At 41.5% G+C, this 22,801-nt stretch overlaps 1 protein-coding gene across 2 annotated transcripts in view; it reads left to right on the top strand.

Moving 5' to 3' along the window:
• Positions 1-22,801, top strand: part of sdccag8 (SHH signaling and ciliogenesis regulator sdccag8) — a 426,566-nt gene that overhangs the window by 3,564 nt on the left and 400,201 nt on the right. For both annotated transcript variants that reach the window (XM_063055502.1, XM_063055503.1), the window contains exons 2-3: positions 11,314-11,496; positions 14,625-14,707. In XM_063055502.1, coding sequence (XP_062911572.1) covers positions 11,314-11,496; positions 14,625-14,707 — 266 coding nt within the window. The remainder of the gene's footprint in view (positions 1-11,313; positions 11,497-14,624; positions 14,708-22,801) is intronic.

The following is a 22,801-nucleotide window of genomic DNA, read 5'->3' as shown; positions in this document are numbered from 1 at the left end:
GGATAGACATGGACTGGTGGATAGTCAGCATGGCTTTGTGCATGATAGGTCATGCCTAACCAGTCTTATAGAGTTTTTCAAGGAAAGTACCATGAAAGTTTTTTATGCCTTACAAGGCGTGAAACGAAAGACTGTGTGGCGTGCCACTCCTCACACAGACAGTAGGTGGCTGTTGACTCACAAAGAGTTCATCTGCCTTTTGACAGGTTTTTTTAGTCCTGCTGGGTGCTGGATGCTGGATGCTGAGTATGTTCTACGAGTCTGTGGTGGCCAGTGCGATCATGTTTGCTGTTGTGTGCTGGGGCAGCAGGCTGAGGGTAGCAGACACCAACAGAATCAACAAACTCATTCGTAAGGCCAGTGATGTTGTGGGGATGGAACTGGACTCTCTGACGGTGGTGTCTGAAAAGAGGATGCTGTCCAAGTTGCTTGCCATCTTGGACAATGTCTCCCATCCACTACATAATGTACTGGGTGGGTACAGGAGTACATTCAGCCAGAGACTCATTCCACCGAGATGCAACACAGCGTCATAGGAAGCCATTCCTGCCCGTGGCCATCAAACTTTACAATTCCTCCCTTGGAGGGTCAGACACCCTAAGCCAATAGGCTGGTCCTGGACTTATTTCTTTGCATAATTTACATATTACTATTTAATTATTTATGGTTTTATCAATATTTAATTATTTAAGGTGCCACTGTAACGAAAACCAATTTCCCTCGGGATCAATAAAGCATGACTATGACTATGACTATACACACCCTCCTCCCTGGTTAACTAAAGTACACCAGTGGGTGTGCTGGTTGAGTCGCCGGCAACCCGACCCGAGACAGGTAGTACAGGTTTCCCCCGCCATCTGAAGGTGGAGCGTTCCTATGAAATGGTTCGTAAGCCGAAATGTTGTAAAGCCAAGAAGCAATTACCATTTATTTATATGGGAAAAATTTGTGCGCGTTGGCAGACCCAAAAATAACCTACCAAATCATGCCAAATAACATATAAAACCGAAAATAACAGTAACATATAGTAAAAGCAGGAATGATATGATAAATACACAGCCGAGATAAAGTAGAAATACTCTTCCACAATCATTACTGCACTGTTCTCAGTAGCGAAAATCTCACTCAAGTGCCGTCGGCAGAAAATCTCACGCAAGCACTGTTGGCAAAAACACGGCGCAAACGCTCTCCAGTAACCTTTAAGCTATGAAGCTGCCAAATCATACCAAATAACACGTAAAAATACACAGCCTATATAAAGTAGAAATAATGTATATACAGTGTAGTATCACTTACCGGAATTGGTTCAGCGCCGAGCACACTGATGATGGTGTGTTAGACTGAGTCGTCGCAGGTTGGGTGGTGCAGTGGCCCCCACCCTCCAGGCTGCCAACTGATACTGATCTGCGAAGCATGCAGGGGTGCAACAGTAGCCGGGAGGCACACAGCACATCTTTAAGAAAAAAGCCGAAATAAACATGCTAATTAATTTGGTGCCGCCTGGCACATAATTGTCGGCCCAGATTAGTGCCGATTTCTGATTGCATTGTCTCTGATCTGGGCCGACATTTATGTGTCGGGCGGCATCCTAATTAATGAGCATGTTTATTTCTGCTTTTTTCTTAAAGATGTGCTGTGTGCCTCCCGGTTACCACTGCGTTCTCCGCGAATCGTGGGGTGGTGGGACACTGGAGTGTCATCTCATCGTCTGTTTCCATTAGAGCAGGCAGCTCATCTTCTCCTATGACTGCCCGCCTCGATGTCGAAGGTCGAGGTTCGTCGTCTGCTGTGGCTGATGCGGAAGGCTTGCTTGACTGCTGAGCCTCGCGCATTTTTCTATCACACAGTTCTTTGTAAGGACTCAAACCATCCTGCAAGTATCCCCTAAATCTACGTACCCTTTCAAAATTAAAGTCGTACTTTATCATTGCAGCGAAAATCTCATGCAGTTGCTTCACGTTCAGTTCGCTACTGCATTCGGTTTCGATTGTTATCCTTTCTTCTTCCAATTGCATCAGCTCTTCATCTTTCAGTTCTTGATCATGGGATGCCAAAACCTCTTCAATATCATGTTCATCAGCTTCCACAAGCCAAACTCACTTTGTCCTTGCTTCGTTCACCACGATTGAAACGCTTAATTATGTCTAGTTTTACGCTAAGTGTAACACCCTTACGAGCTCTTTTAGGCTTTTCCAATACCTTAGAACTCATCTTGCAAACGGCTGCTCACAGGCACATGTTTAAGCAATGCCGTTACGAATCCAGCAGAGAGCGGTTGCTTGGGGCACGCGCTGCCTTTTATCGCGCACTGATTTTTTTTCCTAACAGTGAAAACACCTTCTGAAAGTGAAAACAGGGAACTAATGTAGGTCTTTCGTAACAGTGAGGTTTCACAAAGCGAACGTTCGAAAAGCGAGAGACATCTGTACTGGGCTATGTGGTACTATTAGCAAGGCAAGGCCCTGACCTGATTGGCCCCCTAGGCCTGAGTTGTAGTAGTAGTAGTAGTAGTACCATGAAACTGGATGAAGGTAAGGCAATGGATGTTGTTTACCTAGACTTTAGTAAGGCACTTGACAAGGTCCTGCATGGGAGATTGGTCAAGAAGATTCAGTTGCTTGGCATTCAAGTTGAGATAGTAAATTGAATTAGACATTGGCTTTGTGGGAGCAGCTGGAGAGTGGTAGTACATGGTTGCCTCTCTGACTGAGACCTGTGACTAGTGGAGTGCCACAGGGATCGGTGCTGGGTCCATTGTTATTTCTCATCTGTGCTGAAGGTCTGGATGATTATGTGGTTAACTGGATCAACAAATTTGCAGATGACACCAAGATTGGGGGTGCAGTGGACAGCTTGCACTGGGACCTGGACCAGCTGAAAAATGGCAGATGGAAATTAATGCAGGCAATTGTGAGGTGTTGCACTTCGGTAGGACCAACCACTGTTGGATCTCTGTTTGTTTTCTGATCCTTTCCAGGAGTTAAGTATGATGAGTTGTCTTAATTCTAAAATCTCCGTTTGTTTTAGAGTACAAACAAAACATACGAATGTTAAGCAAACTAAATAAAGAGTTATGAAACAATGCTAAGAGGTGGAAGACAAAGGCTCTTTTAGAAAAGTCCATCACTTTTACAGATGAGACCAATTCCTTAGATCAAGATAAATTGGATAATAGGCTAAATAATTAAAACAATTGCATCACGTGGGTAATGTGCTAATACTTAGCCAATGAAACATGAAAAAGGTGATAAACTGTTAGTTTAGCTGCTATACCACTTTCTGCCAGTGAGTGTGAAAAATACATGAGTTTTAAAAAAAGCTTTTTTTTAAAAAAAAGCAATGGTTTTCAACAACAGTGTACGGTCGCACACTGAGGAGTGCAGTAGAACAGGGGTCCCCAACCTTTTTTGTACTGCGGACCGTTTTAATATTGACAATATTCTTGCCGACTGATCAGTTGGGGGGGGGCGGTATTCAAGTAGGGTTAAACTCACCTCAACATATCTTTTACAGTTAGGGTTGCCAACTTTCTCGCTCCCAAATAAGGGACAAAAGTAGCAATCAAATCCTGGCGAAGGGTCCTGGCCCGAAACGTTGGCTGTACCTCTTCCTATAGATGCTGCCTGGCCTGCTGCATTCACCAGCATTTTTTGTGTGTGTTGACGGGACACTTGTGGTTACCCCGAGAAAGACTACCATGACCATGAAACCTTGCGCGGGCACCTGTGTGCGCATGCATGACATGTGCATATGTGACGTGTGCATGCGCGTACGTGCCGATTTTTTTCCCACAAATCGGTTTTGGCTTAATCTTCCCAACTGCACTGTACATACATAATTTCTACTCTATATAGGCTGTGTATTTATCATATCATTAATGCTTTTACTATATGTTAGAGTTATTTTAGGTTTTATGTGTTATTTGGTAGGTTATTTTTTGGGCCTGGGAACGCTCAAAAATTTTTCCCATATAAATTAATGGTAATTGCTTCTTCGCTTTATGCCATTTCGGCACAAAAGGTTTCATAGGAACACTCTACCTTAGCAGGGGAAATACGGGGCAAGGGCGGTCCCATATGGGACAAACCAATTTAGCCCAATATACAGGATGTCCCGGCAAATACGGGACAGTTGGAAACCCTATGTTCAAGTTCAACAGTGCGTGACAGGGAATGAGGAAAGGTGCAGCTGACTCGTATCGTTTCCTGGCGGCCCGGTAGCAGTCCGCAGCCTGGTGGTTGAGGACCGCTGCAGTAGAACAAAGGAATAGAGATATGTAATTCCTTGAAAGTGTCATCATAAGGTTGTAAAGAAAGCTTTTAGCACATTGGCCTTCATAAATCAATGTATTGATTTGAGTACAGGAGATGGGATGTTATGATGAAGTTGTATAAGACATTGGTGAGCAGATAGGACTGCTCAAGGAGAAAGAAGAGAATGTGCTTTGAGGATGTGGGTGAGGTTCTAAATGAGTAATTTGTATCACTATTTGCCTAGGCCAGAGGATTCCCAACCTGGGTGCACAGATCCCTTACTTATTGGTTTTTGTCCATGCCATTTAAAAAAAAAGTTTGGGAAGCCCTGACCTGGGAGAAGGGTGTGGAGGATAGTGAGCGTGCTAATTTGCAAGATAATTTGCATTTTGAGATAAAGTAGGAGGTAGTGGTGAGTCTCTGAAAGAATATTGGCGTGGTTAAGTTTCCAGAGCTTGCTGCGGTGTATGTTAGGTTATTAAGTGAGGCAAGAGATGAGATTGCTGGAACCTTGACCAATATCTCCATGTCCTGTTTAGCCACAAGTGAGCCCTGGTGGACAAGCAAGTAGCTAATGTTTCATTATCCGAGAAGGAAAATGGGGATAATTCTGTAAACTATTGATCAGTGAGTCTTGTGTCTATGGTACAGAAGTTAATTGAGAGAGTTTTTTGGGGTAGGATTTATGAGCAATTAGAAAACCATGGACTAATTAGGGACTGTCTTGGACGTTTTAGTTTGATTTTCACTTTGTTCTATAGATTGATTTTAGTAAAGTATTTGACATCGTATTTCATGGGAGGCTCACCCAGAAGATCAAGATCCATGGAATCTTCAGTGAATTAGTCATTTGGATTCAGAATTAGCTTGCTCGGTGAAGACGGCAGTGTCAATGGGACTTATTCTGACTGGAGGTCTGTGACTACTAGTGTTCTGCAAGTACCTGCAAGGTAGCATGCCTGAATGATGCAACCACCCAGACTGGACCCCCTACAATTCACCTACTGACAGAACCAGTCTACCAATAATACCATAGCCACAGCACTACACATCGTTCTCGCTCACCTGAAGAAGAGGGATGAGACAGCTGACAGAGGAGAGGTTGACACCCTGACACAGTGGTGCTAGGATAACAACCTCTCCTTTAATGTCCAAAAAACAAAAGAGGTGATTGTGGATTACAGGAGGAACAGAGACAGGCCTGCCCCGATCAACACCAATGGGTCTGCAGTCGAGAGAGTGAGTAGGTTCAAGTTCCTTAGTAGTATACACATCACCGATGATCTCATGTGGACTGTGCACACTGACTTTGTGGCAAAAAAAAACACAACAGCGTCTCTTCAACCTCTGGCAACTGAGGAAGTTTGGCACGGGTCCCCAAATCCTCAAGACCTTGTATAGGGGCACCATTGAGTTGTTTCAAATGTTTTTTTATTGTGATGCAACATCAGCTTAACCACAACTGACAATGTCCTAAAATACAATGCCTCTTTTTTTCTTTTCCTTCTTATAACAACATAATGAAAATCAAATGAATTATATATAGTAAACAAGCAAAAAGCAAAGGAAACCCTACCACCCCGTCTCCTTTCCCCTTCCCAGCCCTACCCTCCCCTCACCCCTCCCGTATGTGCTGTTTCGGTCCTACCGCACCCCCCCCCCCCCACACTTAGTTCAGCTGTCGGTCTCTTCTAAGTACAACAGTAATGGTTGCCAGATTTTTTCAAATTCCTTGAGTCTGTTCTTGATAACGTATCTTATCCTCCCTAGATGCAGAGTATCCATTAATGCAGCCAGCCATTGTCTGAGTGATGGAGTTTCCTCCTTTTTCCAGATCATCAGTATGAGTTTTTTTCCATTAAGTATGCCATAGGTCAGGAGTTGTTGCTGAGTAGCCTGGAATTTATTTGACCTTGCAGAAGTTCCAAAAATTATTAAAATGGGGTCTGGTATTTGAAGCTTTAATACCTTTGATAGGACCTCAAATATTTGCTATCAATACTTTTGTATCCTGGGACATAAAGCATATCTATGTAACAAATTTGCCTCTGAGGACGGATTTCTCACACACTGGGGACACCTCTGGGAATATTTTATGAATCCTTACTTTTGAGTAATGTAGTCTATGTAGGATCTTAAACTGTATTAAACATTGTCTGGCATTGATGGAACAGGAGTTAACATGCTCCAAAGCCTCATTCCATACAACCTCCTCTAACTTTGTACCCAACTCCTTTTCCCACTCTTTTTTAATATTATCCATTGTTGTATGGCACCATACAGATAGACAATGATGTGTTCTGTCCCTAAACATGATCTTAAATGATTATCTAATTTATCAGGTTCAGCCATCTCAAAACCAAAAAGATGTGGTCTTATATAGTGTCTTAGCTGGAGATACATGAAAAAATGACTCTTTTGCAATCCAAATTTTTCCTGGAGCTGCCGAAATGACGCAAAAATCCCTTGTTTGTCTAAGTCTCCAGTGCTGCGTATCCCTAATTCTAGCCATGCATCAAAGGCCCCATCTATACATGAGGGGGATAAAAGAGGGGTTCGCTGATATAGGTTACAATAAAAAATAATGATCTGAGTTTCAAATGCTTCCCCATTTGTCTCCACATCTGTATGGTGCTACGGGTAATGGGATTGCCTCTAAAAACAGGCTTTATTTAACTGAATAGGGGAAATAATGATTGCCCCTATGGAATATGGTGGGCAATCCTCAGGCTCCATCTCCAACCATCCGGGAAGTACAACTGTATCATCTATCCAGTATGCTATATGGCTGACGTTAGCAGCCCAGTAATAAAAAAAATAAAGTTGGGTAGTGCCAGCCCCCCACTGGTCTTATCCTTGCAGAGATGTTCTTTCCTAATTCAATGGGCTTTATAATTCCATATAAAAGGTCGAATTATCGAAACTAATCCTTTTAAAAAGGTTTTGGTAAGATAGAGGGGCAGGTTCTGAAATAGATAGAGCAGTTGGGGAAGAGAGATCATCTTGACTGCATTTACTCTACTCACTAAAGAAATTGGGAGTGTCTTCCAAAATTCCATTTTCCTTTTAATCTTTTCAATTAGAGGGATAAAACTTGCTTCAAATAGAGAACTATACTTTTTGGTTATTGCAGTTCCAAGGTAAGTAAACTTCTCAAGGGTTATTTTGAATGGAAATTGTTTAAGCCCCTCCTGTTTTTCTACTCGGACCAGGAATAATTCACTTTTCCCCCAATTAATCTTATACCCCGAGAAAGTGCCAAATAAATTGACTATTTCCAGCAAAACTGGAATAGTAATATATGGTTTTGTTACAAACAAAACATATCTGCATAAAGGGAAATTTTGTTGATAGTATATTCTGGATTGTACCCATAAATTTCGGGGTGAGAACGTATAGTCTCTGCCAGTGGTTCCAGGGCCTACGCAAACAATAAGGGACTTAATGCACAGCCCTGTCTTGTGCCCCTGTACAAACTGAATGATTCCAAGAGTGTCTGATTAGTTAGTATTTTAGCACTAGGGTTACTGTACAGTAGCTTAATCCAAGTTATAAGTTTGTCTCCCATTCCAAATTTTTTCAAAACCTCATAGAGGTATTGCCATTCCACTTGGTCGAATGTTTTCTCAGCATCTAAACTTAATATTATAAGGTCTTCCTTAGGATGTCTTGGGGAATGCATTATATTAAGAAGGCACCTGATGTTATGGAAAGAATTCCCTTTAGGGATAAACTCTGTTTGATTTGAGTGTACCAATTTTTTTTACCTGCTGACTGAGTCTCCTTGCCAGCGTTTTAGCCAAAATTTTCTGATCCGAACTTAGCTGTGAAATCGGCCTATAAGATCCTACCTCCTCTGGGTCTTTGTCTTTCTTTGGAATAAGTGTGATAATGGCCTCGTTCAGGGTGTGGGGTAACCTGCCAGTTTCAAACAACTTTCTATACATCCTTACCGTATGCTAATAAGTCACTAAACTTCTTATAAAACTCATTACCTATTTCATCCAAACCTGGACTCTTGTCATTTTTCAGGGATCTTACTGTTCTTACTATTTTGTCATTTGTAATCTCTGCTTCCAAAGCTCGACACTCCATCAGATTGAGTGAAGGTAGCCTACAAGTGTCCAGAAATGTATGCACGCGCCCCGTCGGTACATCAGATTGAGATGCATGTAATTTTTCATCATACTGACGGAATCTTTGATTAATGTCTTTGTGTGACATCAACAGAGCGCCCGAGTCTGATTTAATTTTATGATTGGCCCGATCACTTTCCAATTTGCGTAGCTGTCTTGCCAGCAATTGTGCGATCTATCACCAAATTCAAAGAAACTCTGTTTTGTAAACGTAAAGGCTCTGCACATCTTTCTGAGCGTATTTGGTTAAGTTTGTATTTTAATGCTGAAATTCTGTTGTATGTCTCTGCGGATGGTTGTCGCGCATTCTCCGTGTCCAGTTTACGTATAGGGGCACCACTGAGAGCATACTGACTGGCTGTATCACTGCCTGGTACGGGAACTGCACCAACCTTGATCGCTGGGCACTGTAGTGAATTTACATCCACATCCACTGGGCTGTCCGTACTTCCCTCCATTGAGGACATTTTATAGTAGTAGGTGCAGAAAGAAGACCTGGAAGGTCATCAGGGGCACTAGTCACCCTAACCATAAACTGCTGCGGCTGCTTGCATCTGGCAAACGGTACCACAGCATTAAAACCAGGAGCAATAGGCTACGGGACTGCTTCTTTCTACAAATTCACGTGTCTGTATGTTGCAACCGAGTCACAATTTTTACTCCCTCGCGTTGTGGGATAGATGTAAGATTTAAATAAATTCTAATTCTTCATTCAGGACCCCAAACAGTCCTTCCAGGTGATGCAACACTTCACCTGTTGAAATCATCTTCTATGTCTGGTGCTCTCCTCTACATTGTTGAGAACCAACGTACATTTATTTATTTATTGACGTACAGTGCAGAGTAGATCCTTCTGGCCCCTTCAAGCTGCGCCGCTCAGTAATCCCCTGATTTAATCCTACCCTAATCATGGGACAATTTATGAACTCCATACAGGCAGTGACAGGAATTGAACCTGGGTCACTAGTACTGTAAATCTTTGTGCTAACCACCACTCTGACGTGATGACCCAATTGAGATTTCCATTTTAATTCCAAACTCCATTCCCATTCTGACATGTCGGTCCATGGCCTCCTCTTCTGCCACAATGAGGCCAATCTCAGGTTGGAGGAGCAACACCTCCTATTCTGTCTGGGTAGCCTCCAACCTGATGGCATGAATTTTGATTTCTTCAACTTCTGGTAGTTCTTTTTCCCCCTTTCCTCTTCTTTAATTCCCCACTCTGGACCCCTCTTACCTCTTCTCTTCTCTTCACCTGCCTATCACCTCCCTCTGATGCCTCTCCTGCTTCCCTTTCTCCTATGGTCCGCTCTCCTCCTTTATCAGATTCCTTCTTCTCCAGCCCCTTGCCTTTTCCACCAATCACATCCAAGCTTCTCACTTCATTCACCCTCCTCCACCCAACTGGCTTCACCTATCATCTAGCTTGTACTTCTTCCCCTCCCCCCCCCATCTTATTTTGGCTTCTTTCCCCTTCCTTTCTAGTCTTGATGAAGGGTCTTGGCCTGAGATGTTGATTTTTTATTTATTTCCATGGATGCTGCCTGACCTGCTCAATTCCTCTAGCATTTTGTGTGGATTAGAGGGCAAGTGCTATAGTGGGAGATTGGACAAACTTGGGTTGTTTCCTCTGGAGTGTTGGAGGATGAAAGGAGATGCGATAGAAGTATATAAGATTATAAGAGGCATAGATAAAATAGGCAGCCAATATCTTCTTCACTAGGGTTGAAATGTCTAATTCCAGAAGGCATGCATTTAACGTGAAAGGAGGTAAGTTCAAGAGGCTCTTAGATGCATGTATGTGCAGCAAATGGAAGGATATGGATATTGGCAGACAAAAGGGATCTATTTAGTTGCAAAACACACAAAATGCTGGAGGAACTCAGAATCCCAGGCAGCATCTATGGAAGAGAGCATAGCTGACATCTGGGCCAAGACCTTTCAGCAGGACTGGAGAAAAAAAGATGAGAAGTAAGAGTTAAAAGGAAGGGGTAAGGGAGAAAAAAAAACACAAGATGATAGGTGAACCAGAAGGATGGGAGGAGGTGTGAAGTAAAGAGCTGGGAAGTTGGTGAAAGAGATACAGGGCTGGAGAAAGTGGAATCTAATAGGAGAGGACAGAAGGCCATGGAAGATAGAAAAGGGGGAGGGACACTAATGGGAGGTGATGAGCAGGTAAGGAGATGAGGCGAGAGAGGGAAAAGAGAACAGTGTGGGGGGTGGTGTGGGGCGTTATCGGAAGTTTGAGAAGTCAATGTTCATGCCATCAGGTTGGAGGCTATCCAGATGGAATATAAGGTGTTGCTCCAACCTGAGTGTGGCCTCATTGTGACAGTAGAGGAAGCTGTGGACTGGCATGTCAGAATGAGGAGTGGAATTAAAATGGGTGACCACTGAAAGATCCTGTTGTTTTTCAGGCCGGTGGGGTGTTGGTGCTCGATGAAGCAGTCTCTCAATCTATGTCGGGTCTCACCAATATACAGGAGGTCACACGAGGAGCACCAGATACAGTAGATGACCCCAACAGGCTCACAGGTGAAGTGTCACCTCACCCGGAAGGACTGTTTGGGGCCTGGTGTGGTAGCGAGGGAGGAGGTGTAGCACTCGTTCCACTTGCAAGAATAAGAGCCAGGAGGGAGATTAATGGGGAGGGGTGAATGGACAAGGGAATTGTGTAGGGAGTGATCGCTGCGCAAAGCAGAAAGTGGGGTGGGTAAGGGAAAGATGTGCTTGGTGGTGGGATCCCATTGGAGATGGTAGGTATTGCGGAGAATTGTGTGCTGCACATTTGATTACTAATGTAACACAATATTGTAAGGCCTGTTCTATGTTCCACGTGTTAGTAAACTAAGTCAATTGTAATATTGTTTTGTACGTCAGACCATGGGCTTTTTTTGATTTTCTCATATTACTGTTATACACAGAAAGGGCCAACATGAGCATCCAGAAACTGAAATGTACTCTGGAGGGAAAACTTCAGGGAGAATCCTCTGAACCATCTGCAGTGGATGGACCTGATACTGTCCAGGGAAACTCTGCAAATCCCTCAGAGAAAGGGGAGTGTCACAGTGAAATGGCATGGCAGGAGTTACAACGTAGTCATGCAGGTGACCTCTCAAATTTATTCCTAAATATATATCTTTTTGGAATAGATTTTAATCATTGAAACTTTTCTCATTTTGGAATGATTCTGTAAAATTAATGTTTCTCTGGATGAACTGTGTCTTTCATGTCTAAATAGGATATGAAATAATCACGGCATTATACAAATTTGCAGCAGGAACTTGTTGAATAATTTTTTGTTGCCTCCTTTTGAAATTCAGTTTTACTTTGATAGTTTACCTTTGCAGTGTGGTGTCACACCAGCGCTTCCGCTCAATGGATAATATGGGGCAGCATGTGACACAGCTGGTAGAACTGTTTCCTGACAGCTCCAGGGATTTGGGATTAATACTGACTTCGGATGCTGTCAGTATGGAGTTGACATGTTCTTGCTGGGATCCCATGCATTTTCTCTGAGCTCCAAAGACGTAGATTGGGGGAGGAGGTTAAATGGCCACTGCACTTTACTCTAGAGGAGTGGTAGAATCTTGGGGCGGGGGTAGGGGAGTTGAGAATATGGGGAGAAGAAAATGAAAGGAATTAATGTAATTGGCTCATAGATGGTCAGTCTGTGCTTTAGCCCTATGTCTCTCGGTCACTTAAAACAAATCTGAGAAAGGAAATGGGTTACTCCATCAATCAGATTCTGGTTCATAGAATGGAGGGGCATAGGTTGAAGGGATGATTATTAGAAGATAGGGACCTTGGTATTGTGCTTGAAAAAGTGCTCACACAAGTGAGTATTATAATCAGGGATTTTGATCAATTTAACTGAGAAATTTTATTTATAATTTTCATGCTCCTCTTTTCCACAGTAGAGCCCCAAAATGGGAAAATTGTAAAGCACGAAAAACTAAGAATTAAAAAACTGAAATGTCAGCTGTTCAAAGGTATTCATGCCCCTTTGCTCAGTTGAACCACCTCTCGCAGCACAATTTACTTAAATAACGTGGCGGAGCAAGATTTGCCAATTCCTCCTTACAAAATTGCTCAAGCTGTGCCTGGATAGTTGGGGAGTGGTATTGGACAGCAGTCTTGAGGTTTTGCCAGAGGCATTCGATCAGGTTACGGTCAGGACTTTGACAGGGCCACTCAGTAACATCAATTTTCTTCATTTGAAGCCACTCTTATGGTTGCTCTGGCAGTGTGCTTTCCATCGTTGTCCTGCTGAAAGACTAACTTCCTCCCCAGTTTATTCTTTCTGAAGCCAGCAGGTTTTTATCCAGGATATCTCTGTATTTAGCAGAATGTAATTAGGACCATATTTCCAGTCCCTGCTGCTGAAAGGCATCTGCATTGCATGATGCTACCTCTAACATACTTTCCAGTAAGGATGGTGTTGCCTAGCTGATGTGGAGTATTAGAGTTATGCTAATGTATTCCTTAGTGTTGAGGCCAAAACATTCCACATTAGTCTCATCTGTCCACAAGACCATCCTCCACAGTAACTTCTAAGCAATGCTTTGCGAAGTCTTTAAGGGCAAATATAGGAAACCAGGGCTTCCTTCTTGTCGTTCTTCCATAAATACCCTTTATCTGCAAGGTCTTAGAGATTTTGGAGCCATGAACTTCATTTCCAGTTGCAGCCACTGACTCCTGCAGTTCACTCAGAGTGACTGTAGTAGCCTCCCTTCCAAGTGCCATTCTTCTCCAAAGACTATGGTTATCGTGACAGCCTTTCCTAGGCAGTGTGGTTGTGTCTTCATATTTTTTCCACTTCTTCATGGACTACACTGAGCTCTGAGGTATGTTCATTTTCTTTCTGATGGACTTCTATCCTTCTCCAGATTTGTTCTTCTCTATTATCATTTACCTGACTTGTCTTGAATGTTCTTTTGTCTTCATTTTGGTTTGATCTGTTGAAAGTTTAACATACCGTTGCACTGTATAGAGAAAGAGAGAGAGGGGATATTTACAATATTATTATAAATTCATTGAAAATGGGGATCCTCCAATTTTCTACATCACCAATTGTGTGAGTTGGTAAGGTAATATATTGCATCAGAAGAAAGTTGATGTAGTAATTACAAAGAGGATGAATACTTTTTCTGCCTCTCAATTTTGGTTTTTAATTTTTAATAAATTGTTGACAGGTTTTAGAATTTTTCTATGATTTGACATGATGCACAATGCTTTGTAGATTAGCTCAAAAATCCTAGTTCAATATATTTTAAATTTAGAAAATGAGACAATAAAATGTGAAAATAGTTGTGGGGGCTGAATACATTTTCAAGGCACCGCATATCCTTACCATAGATGAAGTTAGATGGTTTCCCCAGGGAGAATGGAGACTACTCCCTTACCCACGCAGTTTGCGTTAAACTAGTTCAAGTACTGGAAATTCATCTCAATTGAATAAAAATCCATTCATTCATCATATACACCAGGAAAGTACTAGATGCTTTTTCCATCTTTATGCACTTTATCTGAGAGAGGAAAAAAAAACAAATAAACTAACTTTGGACGTGTAAATGATGTGGCTGCACGATGCAGAAAATCAGGAAACAGGTAATTTAATAGGGACACAACTCTCCCATAAATGTCTGGTTTGCTGTAACCAAATATTGACAACCAATCCATTTATGTATTAGGTACACTTGTATATTGCTTTTTGGGTCTTGGGGAGTGATGCATGGAGTAAATGACAAGCAAGAAACCCTGGTTGCCTTTTTTTTTGGAATATACCTAAAGGAACTGTGAAGCATATTGACAGCAGATGCTGTGCCATTGTGATTGGGACTGCTAAAGAAGATGCAATTGGCAATTTGAAAAAATTAGTAAAGAGCTGGTGTTAATTTTATTTTTTTGAGGCATTGTGAGATTTGAGTTAAGAGTCTTGCCCTCATTGCTAGAAAGATAATGTGGGATAATTTTAGTTGAATCAAACTCTGACTTTACCAACACCACAAATGAAAATTGTATAACAGTGAATATATTGGTATGTGGCAAATGACCTGTAAAATAATCAAATCCTTTGTTCCCTTATTCAATTTGAAGTTGTGCCAAAATGATTTGTGGTGCATATTTGTATATTTGCCTGTTTTAGCATGCAAAATACCTGTTTGTATTCACTGAGCATTGCTCAGTTATTTAAAATGGACTGTGTCCAGTAATGTCTTCTTTTTTGAAACAGTGAACGAGCTCAGGGCCCTGTTGCAACAACAAGAAATTAGAGAAAGGACATGTTCAACGTCTCCAGCCAGGACAAGTCGTATGGTAATATGCATGTAAATTTGAGTACCTTAATTTAAGCAAGGAAACATATTTGTCATTTTACATTGGTTCCACTTGGATCTTGAAATGCAAATCTTTTTGAATTTACATTTTAGTAATAGGCTAAAAAATATAGATTATCTAATGATTCATTTTGCAGGAATAATCAACTTTCTGACAAATTCAGTTTGGGTTGCCCCTGAATTGCAATTCCGGGAAGATTCGTAATCTAACACTATCATGTACTGGCTCTCTTTTCCTTTAATATCCTCCAAAATTGCAACAGTACTAATCTTTGGATAGGGCTCTGTTGAATTTTCCACTATCCTTTCCATGTCCAGCTTGTCAATACCCCTCAGGGTTTTGTATCTTTCAATAGGTAAAAATTGTAGAAAATATAAAATTATTTCAATACTGGATTGGTTGATTGAAAATGCTTAGAACGGTAGCATCTCTGAAATCCTGTGGCTAATCCAGAAGTGTAAATGCTCAATGGTTAACTATTTTTCCATATCAAAAGAATGTTGGAGGAATCTGACTTCAGTACGATAATTCCAAGCAAGCTCATTACCAAATCCACACCCTGGGATCTGTGAGTTCCTGACCAACAGTTTGCAATCAGAAAGAATGGGCAGCAATACCTATGCCACAATTATCCTAAATATTGGTCCTCCACAAGGTTACGTTTTTTAGCCGTCATGACCGTGTGGCCGGATACTGCTCTAACTTCACCTAAATGTTTACAGATGATACCATGTGGTGGGCCATATATCAAATAATGATGTGCTGAAGTACAAGAAGGAAATGGAGAGCTTAGTAACATTGTGTCATAACAATAACCGTTCTCTCAATGTCAGCAAAACAAGAGCTGGTCATTGACTTGAGGATGCAGGGAAATGTACAAGCCCTTCTCTATATCAATGGTATTAAAGTTAAAAGGATTGAGAGTTTCAGGTTCTTGGGTGTGAACATCACCTGTAGCCTGTACCTGTTCATCCACATGGATGTCTTAACTAGGAAAGCTCACCAATGCCTCTACTTCCTCAGGAGTGTAAAGAAACTTGGCATGTCTCCATTGACCTTACCAATTTTAACCATATAACCATATAACAATTACAGCACGGAAACAGGCCATCTCAGCCCTTCTAGTCCATGCTGAACTCCTACTCTCACCTAGTCCCACCGACCTGCACTCGGTCCCTAACCCTCCATTCCCTTCCTCTCCATATATCCATTCAATTTAACTTTAAACGACAACATTGAACCTGCCTCAACCACTTCTGTTGGAAGCTCGTTCCACACAGCCACCACTCTCTGAGTAAAGAAGTTCCCCCTAAACTTTTGCCCTTTAATTCTCAACTCATGTCCTCTTGTTTGAATCTCCCCCACTCTCAATGGAAAAAGCCTATCCACGTCAACTCTATCAATCCCCCTCATAATTTTAAACACCTTTATCAAGTACCCTCTCAAACTTCTATGCTCCAAAGAATAAAGTCCTAACTTGTTCAATCTTTCTCTGTAACTTAGATGAAACCCAGGCAACATTTTAGTAAACCTCCTCTGTACTCTCTCAATTTTATTGACATCTTTCCTATAATTCGGTGACCAGAACTGTACACAATACTCCAAATTTGGCCTTACCAATGCCTTACACAATTTCAACATTACATCCCAACTCATATACTCAATGCTCTGATTTATAAAGGCCAGCCTACCAAAAGCTTTCTTCACCACCACATGAGATTCCACCTTCAGGGAACTATGCACCATTATTCCTAGATCCCTCTGTTCTACTGCATTCTTCAATGCCCTACCACTTACCATGTATGTCCTATTTTGATTAGTCCTACCAAAATGTAGCACCTCTTTCTTTCAGTTAGTCCTGACGAAGGGTCTCGGCCCGAAACGTTGACTGTACCTCTTCCTATAGATACTGCCTGGCCTGCTGCGTTCACCAGCAACTTCTGTACTGACCAGTGTTGTGTCATCGAAGAGACACTGAAGCTAGTGGTTATAGAAGTGTTTTATTCAACAAAAACGAGCAACAGGCATCAAATTGAAACACTCTTGGAAGAAGAGGCCTGCTTGACAATATCACATGACATTTTTAGATGCTAAAGATCAAAGGCAACAGTTGGACAATTCCATAGTTACAATGTACCTACACTGCTTCCTCTGAACTACATATAGTTTTCAAACCACCACCTTCTTCACACACATGCTGCAGACACAAAAAAAGTTCATTCCCATCAACTCTGGGCTACATTCATGTATATGCAGGCTTCTATGGTCAAATGGAATGCCATGGTTTAGATCTGCATTTTAAATTCAATCTGCGATCCATGTTCAGGTCTGAAGACTGGCTGCTGTTAAAATTAGCATTTATTATATACTATAACTCTAGAATATGCCCTAACAACCACATTCATCATTGTCTCTCTCTCTGATGAATACTGAAGCAAAGTATTTATTAGGGACCTCTGTACCTTCTACTCCAGGCAAATGTTCCCCCTTTTATCCCTGATTAGTCTTGCCCTCGCTCTATTCATTCTCCTGTTCCTCATGTACATGGCAGATGCTACAGGGGTTTTCCCTATTCATACTCAGCAAGGCCTTCTGATGTACCCTTCTAGCTCTCTTAAGTCCCTTCTTAAGATCGTTTGTGGCTACCTTATTAACACTCAAGAGCCCTGTCTGATCTTTGCTTCCTAAACATCAATTATGCTTCCTTCATTCCCTTGATTGAATGTTCCACCTCTTATATCAACCATGATTACTTTCCCTGCCCCAATAGGACAAACCTGTTCAGAACCCCATTCAAGTATTACCTAAGCAACTTCCCCTTTTCTATTGTAGATCTCCCTGAAAGCATCTGTTCTCAATTTATGCCCTCGAGTTCCTGTCTAATAGCATTATAATTGGCCCTCCCCTAATTAAATACTTCCCATACTGCTTCTATCCTTGTCCAAGGCTATGCGTGAGATCAGGGAGTTGTGGTTACTGTCTCTGAAAGGCTCACCCACTGACAGTTTGGTTACCCGACCAGGATCATTGCCTAGTACTACATTCAGTATAATCTCTCCTCTACAAAACCAAATTTCCCTCTGGATTAATAAAGTCTGTCTGTCTGTCTGTCTGTCTGTCTGTCTGTCTGTCTGTCTGTCTGTCTGTCTGTCTGTCTGTCTGTCTGTCTGTCTGTCTGTCTGTCTGTCTGTCTGTCTGTCTGTCTGTCTGTCTGTCTGTCTGTCTGTCTGTCTGTCTGTCTGTCTGTCTGTCTGTCTGTCTGTCTGTCTATCTATCTATCTATCTATCTATCTATCTATCTATCTATCTATCTATCTATCTATCTATCTATCTATCTATCTATCTATCTATCTATCTATCTATCTATCTATCTATCTATCTATCTATCTATCTATCTATCTATCTATCTATCTATCTATCTATCTATCTATCTATCTATCTATCTATCTATCTATCTATCTATCTATCTATCTAATCTGCTTGTCCACAGTGGTTGGGAATTCTTCCTGGACATATCTGACAAATCTGCCCCCATCTGAACCACTTTGATGAAGGGGGAGCCAATCAATATTAGCAAAGTTGCTTTGAAATACATGTGCATTTACAGTAGTTATCTATCAGCCACAGCATTTATTATATATATATATATTCAAAATGGGCACAATAAATACTAAATATTTCCTAATGTGACATGAAAAACTTCTGGTAAATTTTAATTTGGCATAGAAATCTCTCTGAATATTGTCATCTACTTGGATTATGTGCACTGTTTCTGGATGAAGTTTTTAGAAGTCAAGTCTTCCTTTCATTTAATTGGCTGTTTTTTCTTCCCCATTTAACACTAATGTTCTTTATCGCCAGTTGTGTCTCTTGTTAATTGCCAGGCTAGACTCCAGTACATTGACAGTATAAACATATTCAGCTGTCTTAAACCTGTATACCATCAAAAGGTTTTCTTCCCAATAAATTATTACAAAGTGATTTATAGTTTGTTTATTTAAGTTAGGTTAAAATAGTTGATATTTGGTGCAGGTCTGGTGTTCTGTCGTTAATCCTTTGCAGAAAGAATTTTTTACGGCTTCCATGTTGTGTTCTGTATTTGAGATGCACATCTGCTAAAAATGACTGGCTTCAAGATAACTTGGATTTAAAGTGCAAGTGTATGTATGTGAATCAATGTATTTATAAGTATGTTAAAAATCATTAAATCATCTTGTGCTGATTTATTTAAAGACATTAAAATATGCTAGTTTGTCACAAAAAAGAATCTGCTGGACATAAACACAGATTCTGCAGATGCTGGAAAGCCAGAATAACACTCATAAAATGCTAGAGGAACTGAGCAGGTCAGGCATCTATGGAAAGAAGTAAAGAGTTTGTTTCTGGTTGAGACCCTTCAAGAATCTAGTGGAGGAACTCAGTAGGTCAAACATCATCTGTGGGAAGAAAAGAATTGTTGACTTTTATCCTTTATGCTTACTGATGCTCCTCGAACCCCTAAGTTCCTCAAGCAAATTTATTTTTGTTCCAAACAGCTCAGAAAGTCTTTTCAGCCCAACTCATCCATGCAGACCAAGTTGTCTCCTTAAGCTGAAAGTAATGCACTTGAGCTACTAGCTACATTCGTATCCATTGCCAATTCATAGTTTGTTTTACTTTCAAGATTCAATTTAAGCTAAGTAGGTCTGTTATGGTACAAGTCAAAGTAGAGTTTATTGTCACATGTGGATGCAGTGAAATACAACTTACAGCAGTACTCCAGGCATAGAGCATCAGATTGAACGGCCTTCAGAAGAAAAGTATGAATTACATATTAAATAGACACAACAACTATTCTGCAACTTTCTGCATATTTGAATTGCCTTATCAGACCATGATGCAACCAAGTTCAAATTTAATTCTCATTCAATAAGACATGAAATAGCCCAATGAAGCAGGGTTCTTCTAGGGCCAAGGTGCAAAACGCATTACCCATAAAACACAGCACATAACATATATGGCTATGCTAGCAGAAAACATACAGTCACAAAAAACAATAATACAGTCCAAGCCCCTGAATGGCATGGCCTATAGAATGATGGTGCAGGGGATGTTGTTCTGATACAGATTGTTTTTCCTCGAGTGAACACCAGAGGACATCGCTAAAGAGTGGGGTCAGCCCCCAACCCAGTACGGATTCCAGCAGTGCCATTCAGTCCCTGGCTGTCTCCCACACTGCTTTGGTGTCTCCTGGGCGGCTGCAACAAGCGACCCCACAATCCGAGGGCCTAGTCCTCACAACAACCCAGGCAATGCAGCTCCCTGCTGTCAGTCTTTCCAATAACCAGTGAACCTGACTTGCAGTATTCTACGTTACAGGTGGTCGTGATCACAAGAAAAATGTCCAAGGCAATTGCTCGCACCATTTTCAGACCACACCCTGCCTTAGCACATCAACAGTATGCAACAAGTCCAGGCGACAACACATCTATGGTACATTAAGTCCAGCTCCATCACTGTCGAGCAACTCGCTGTTGGGGTAGACCTGCTGTTCTCATTAACTTGCATTGTCTTATGATTGTAGAAAAGACATGAAGGGTGAGAAATTGCACCTTTGATCGGACCTGGAGCGACTGCTATGTCCAGGTGCGCTGCCATTTTACTGAAAACCAGTCAGGGTGCTTTCAGCAATTCATAGTCATAGTCATACTTTATTGATCCCGGGGGAAATTGGTTTTCGTTGCAGTTGCACCATAAATAATTAAATAGTAATAAAACCATAAATAATTAAATAGTAATATGTAAATTATGCCAGGAAATAAGTCCAGGACCAGCCTATTGGCTCAGGGTGTCTGACCCTCCAAGGGAGGAGTTGTAAAGTTTGATGGCCACAGGCAGGAATGACTTCCTATGACGCTCTGTGCTGCATCTCGGTGGAATGAGTCTCTGGCTGAATGTACTCCTGTGCCCAGCCAGTACATTATGTAGTGGATGGGAGACATTGTCCAAGATGGCATGCAACTTGGACAGCATCCTCTGTTTCATCTGTGGGAGGTTGTTAGTGTTCAGTGACATTTCAAACTTTCTCAACCTCTTACGAAAGTAAAGTCACAGGCACGCTTTCTTCAACATTGCATCAATGTGCATATTACAGGACAGGTCATCCTTAAAACTGCTTCATTATCTCCACTGCCTATCAACCAACGCAAAATGTGCACGTGTCCGCTCTCATTCCCCTTTCTGAAGTCAACAATCAGCTCTTCAGTTTTGCTGGTATTGAATGGGTGGATATTGTTGCAGCACCACTCAACCAAGTAGCTTGTAGTTAGCCGACTCATCACACCTGTGATTCATCAAACAACAGTCGTATTGTTGGCAAATTTATGGCATTGGTGCTGAGCTTAGCCACACAGTCTTCTATGCATTGAGTAAAATAAGAGACAAAGCAAGCAGTGGTGTGGTGCGCCCTGCGTTCATGGCCTGTGAGCAAAAGTTGCTTCCAATTTTCTCTGCTAAAGTCGAGTGTCCATTTGCAGAGGGATACTCGACTTTTCCCATTTGCTGTTCCAGGTTTTGAAGGTTGATGAGTTTGGATTAGATGTATTTGTTAAAAAAACATTGATTTATAAAATAAGTTGCCTCCAGTAAAAGAAACGGTATTTAGCAAGTCAGTCAGTTCTTTGAGACGTTAGAAACTTCGAGTGCTCATGGAGTGTGTGCAGATTCCCTTTCTTCTGATTAAGACTGTTCTCGTCGTAGCTTTAGAAATCAGTAGCTTACTTGCTTCTATTCTTTCAAAAACACACTTTGTACATCTTTGATTACTTGTGCCATTTCTTCTGTAGATTGAGCCTCTCCTATTCTCATTTCTTACTCGCTTGCACACTGAGTGTTATCCTTTTACAAGTGGTCTAACATTTTTATCACAAATGTCAATTGCTTCAAGTTCTCTTTAGTGCTCTATATCTGTTAATCTGCTTTCTGACCCTATACTCTGGTTCGAGTACAATGCATTGTTGATGCATGATCCTGCTACATATCATGCAGATGTTCTGTCTGAGACAACCTATCTGTTTGAAACATGATACTGCAGTCTAAATGAATGTGCTGACTTTCATATTCTGCAAGGTTTCAGCCTATTCTTTACAGTTAGCATTTTTTGATATAACTGAGCAATGTGTTTTGCTTCTGAAGGCTGATTTATACTTCTGCGTCAAATCGATGCCGTAACCTATGCGTGTTGTGAGCATTTATACTTGTGCGTTGGTGCGTCTGCGTCGCTCTGCAATTCGCGCACGTCATGCATGCGCACACACCTGCCCGTGCAAGGCTTCGTGGTCATGGTAGTCTTTATCGAGCTAAACAAGTTTAAAGCGAGCGTCTTTTTTTGTAAAAGCAAAATGTGTCGTCCATAATTTCGGAGGTCTGTAAAGCTTTATGGAAAGCATTAGAGCCAGGTTTCCTTCCCTGCCCTTCAGTCGCCCGATGCTACCAAGCGGACTAGTCACAGCTGTTGCGTTCTGCGTTGTCGTGACGCGTAGTTACATTTTGGGAGAGGTGCGCGTCCGGCTACGGCTAGGGATCCGTGTAGGCACTGCATAGGGTTCACGGCTACGCCATACCTACGGCGTCAATTTGACACAGAAATATAAATCAGCCCTTAGTCTTGCACCATTTTAATGCGGAGTTAATATCTGCTGTCTTTTCATTTACTATTTTTACAATATCTGTCATCATTATCAAACATTAAGACATTATAACGTGTTAAAATAGGCTAGTGTATCTAAAAACAGCATAATTATTTTTTTGAGCTACTTACCAAAATAGCAGAAGTCATTCGAAAACAAGAGAAAATCTGCAGATGCTGAAAATCCAAGTAATGCTGGAGGAACTCAGCAGGCCAGGCAGCATCTATGGAAAAGAGAACAGTCGATGTTTCCGCCAAAACCCTTCGGCCCTCTTTTGTTTAGCAACAATAACAAGGTCACGATTCTGATGTAAAATGACAATTACCAATTTTTTACCAGTAGATCCTTTTGTACAACATCCTATAAGGATGGAGGAGAAACTAAATTGTGTAGAAAGTAAATCACT

The sequence above is a fragment of the Mobula hypostoma genome, chromosome 8, assembly GCF_963921235.1.
Source record: "Mobula hypostoma chromosome 8, sMobHyp1.1, whole genome shotgun sequence".
Classification (NCBI taxonomy): domain Eukaryota; kingdom Metazoa; phylum Chordata; class Chondrichthyes; order Myliobatiformes; family Myliobatidae; genus Mobula; species Mobula hypostoma.
The sequence above is the reverse complement of the archived record's forward strand: the minus strand, read 5'-3'. Positions and strand labels throughout refer to the sequence as shown.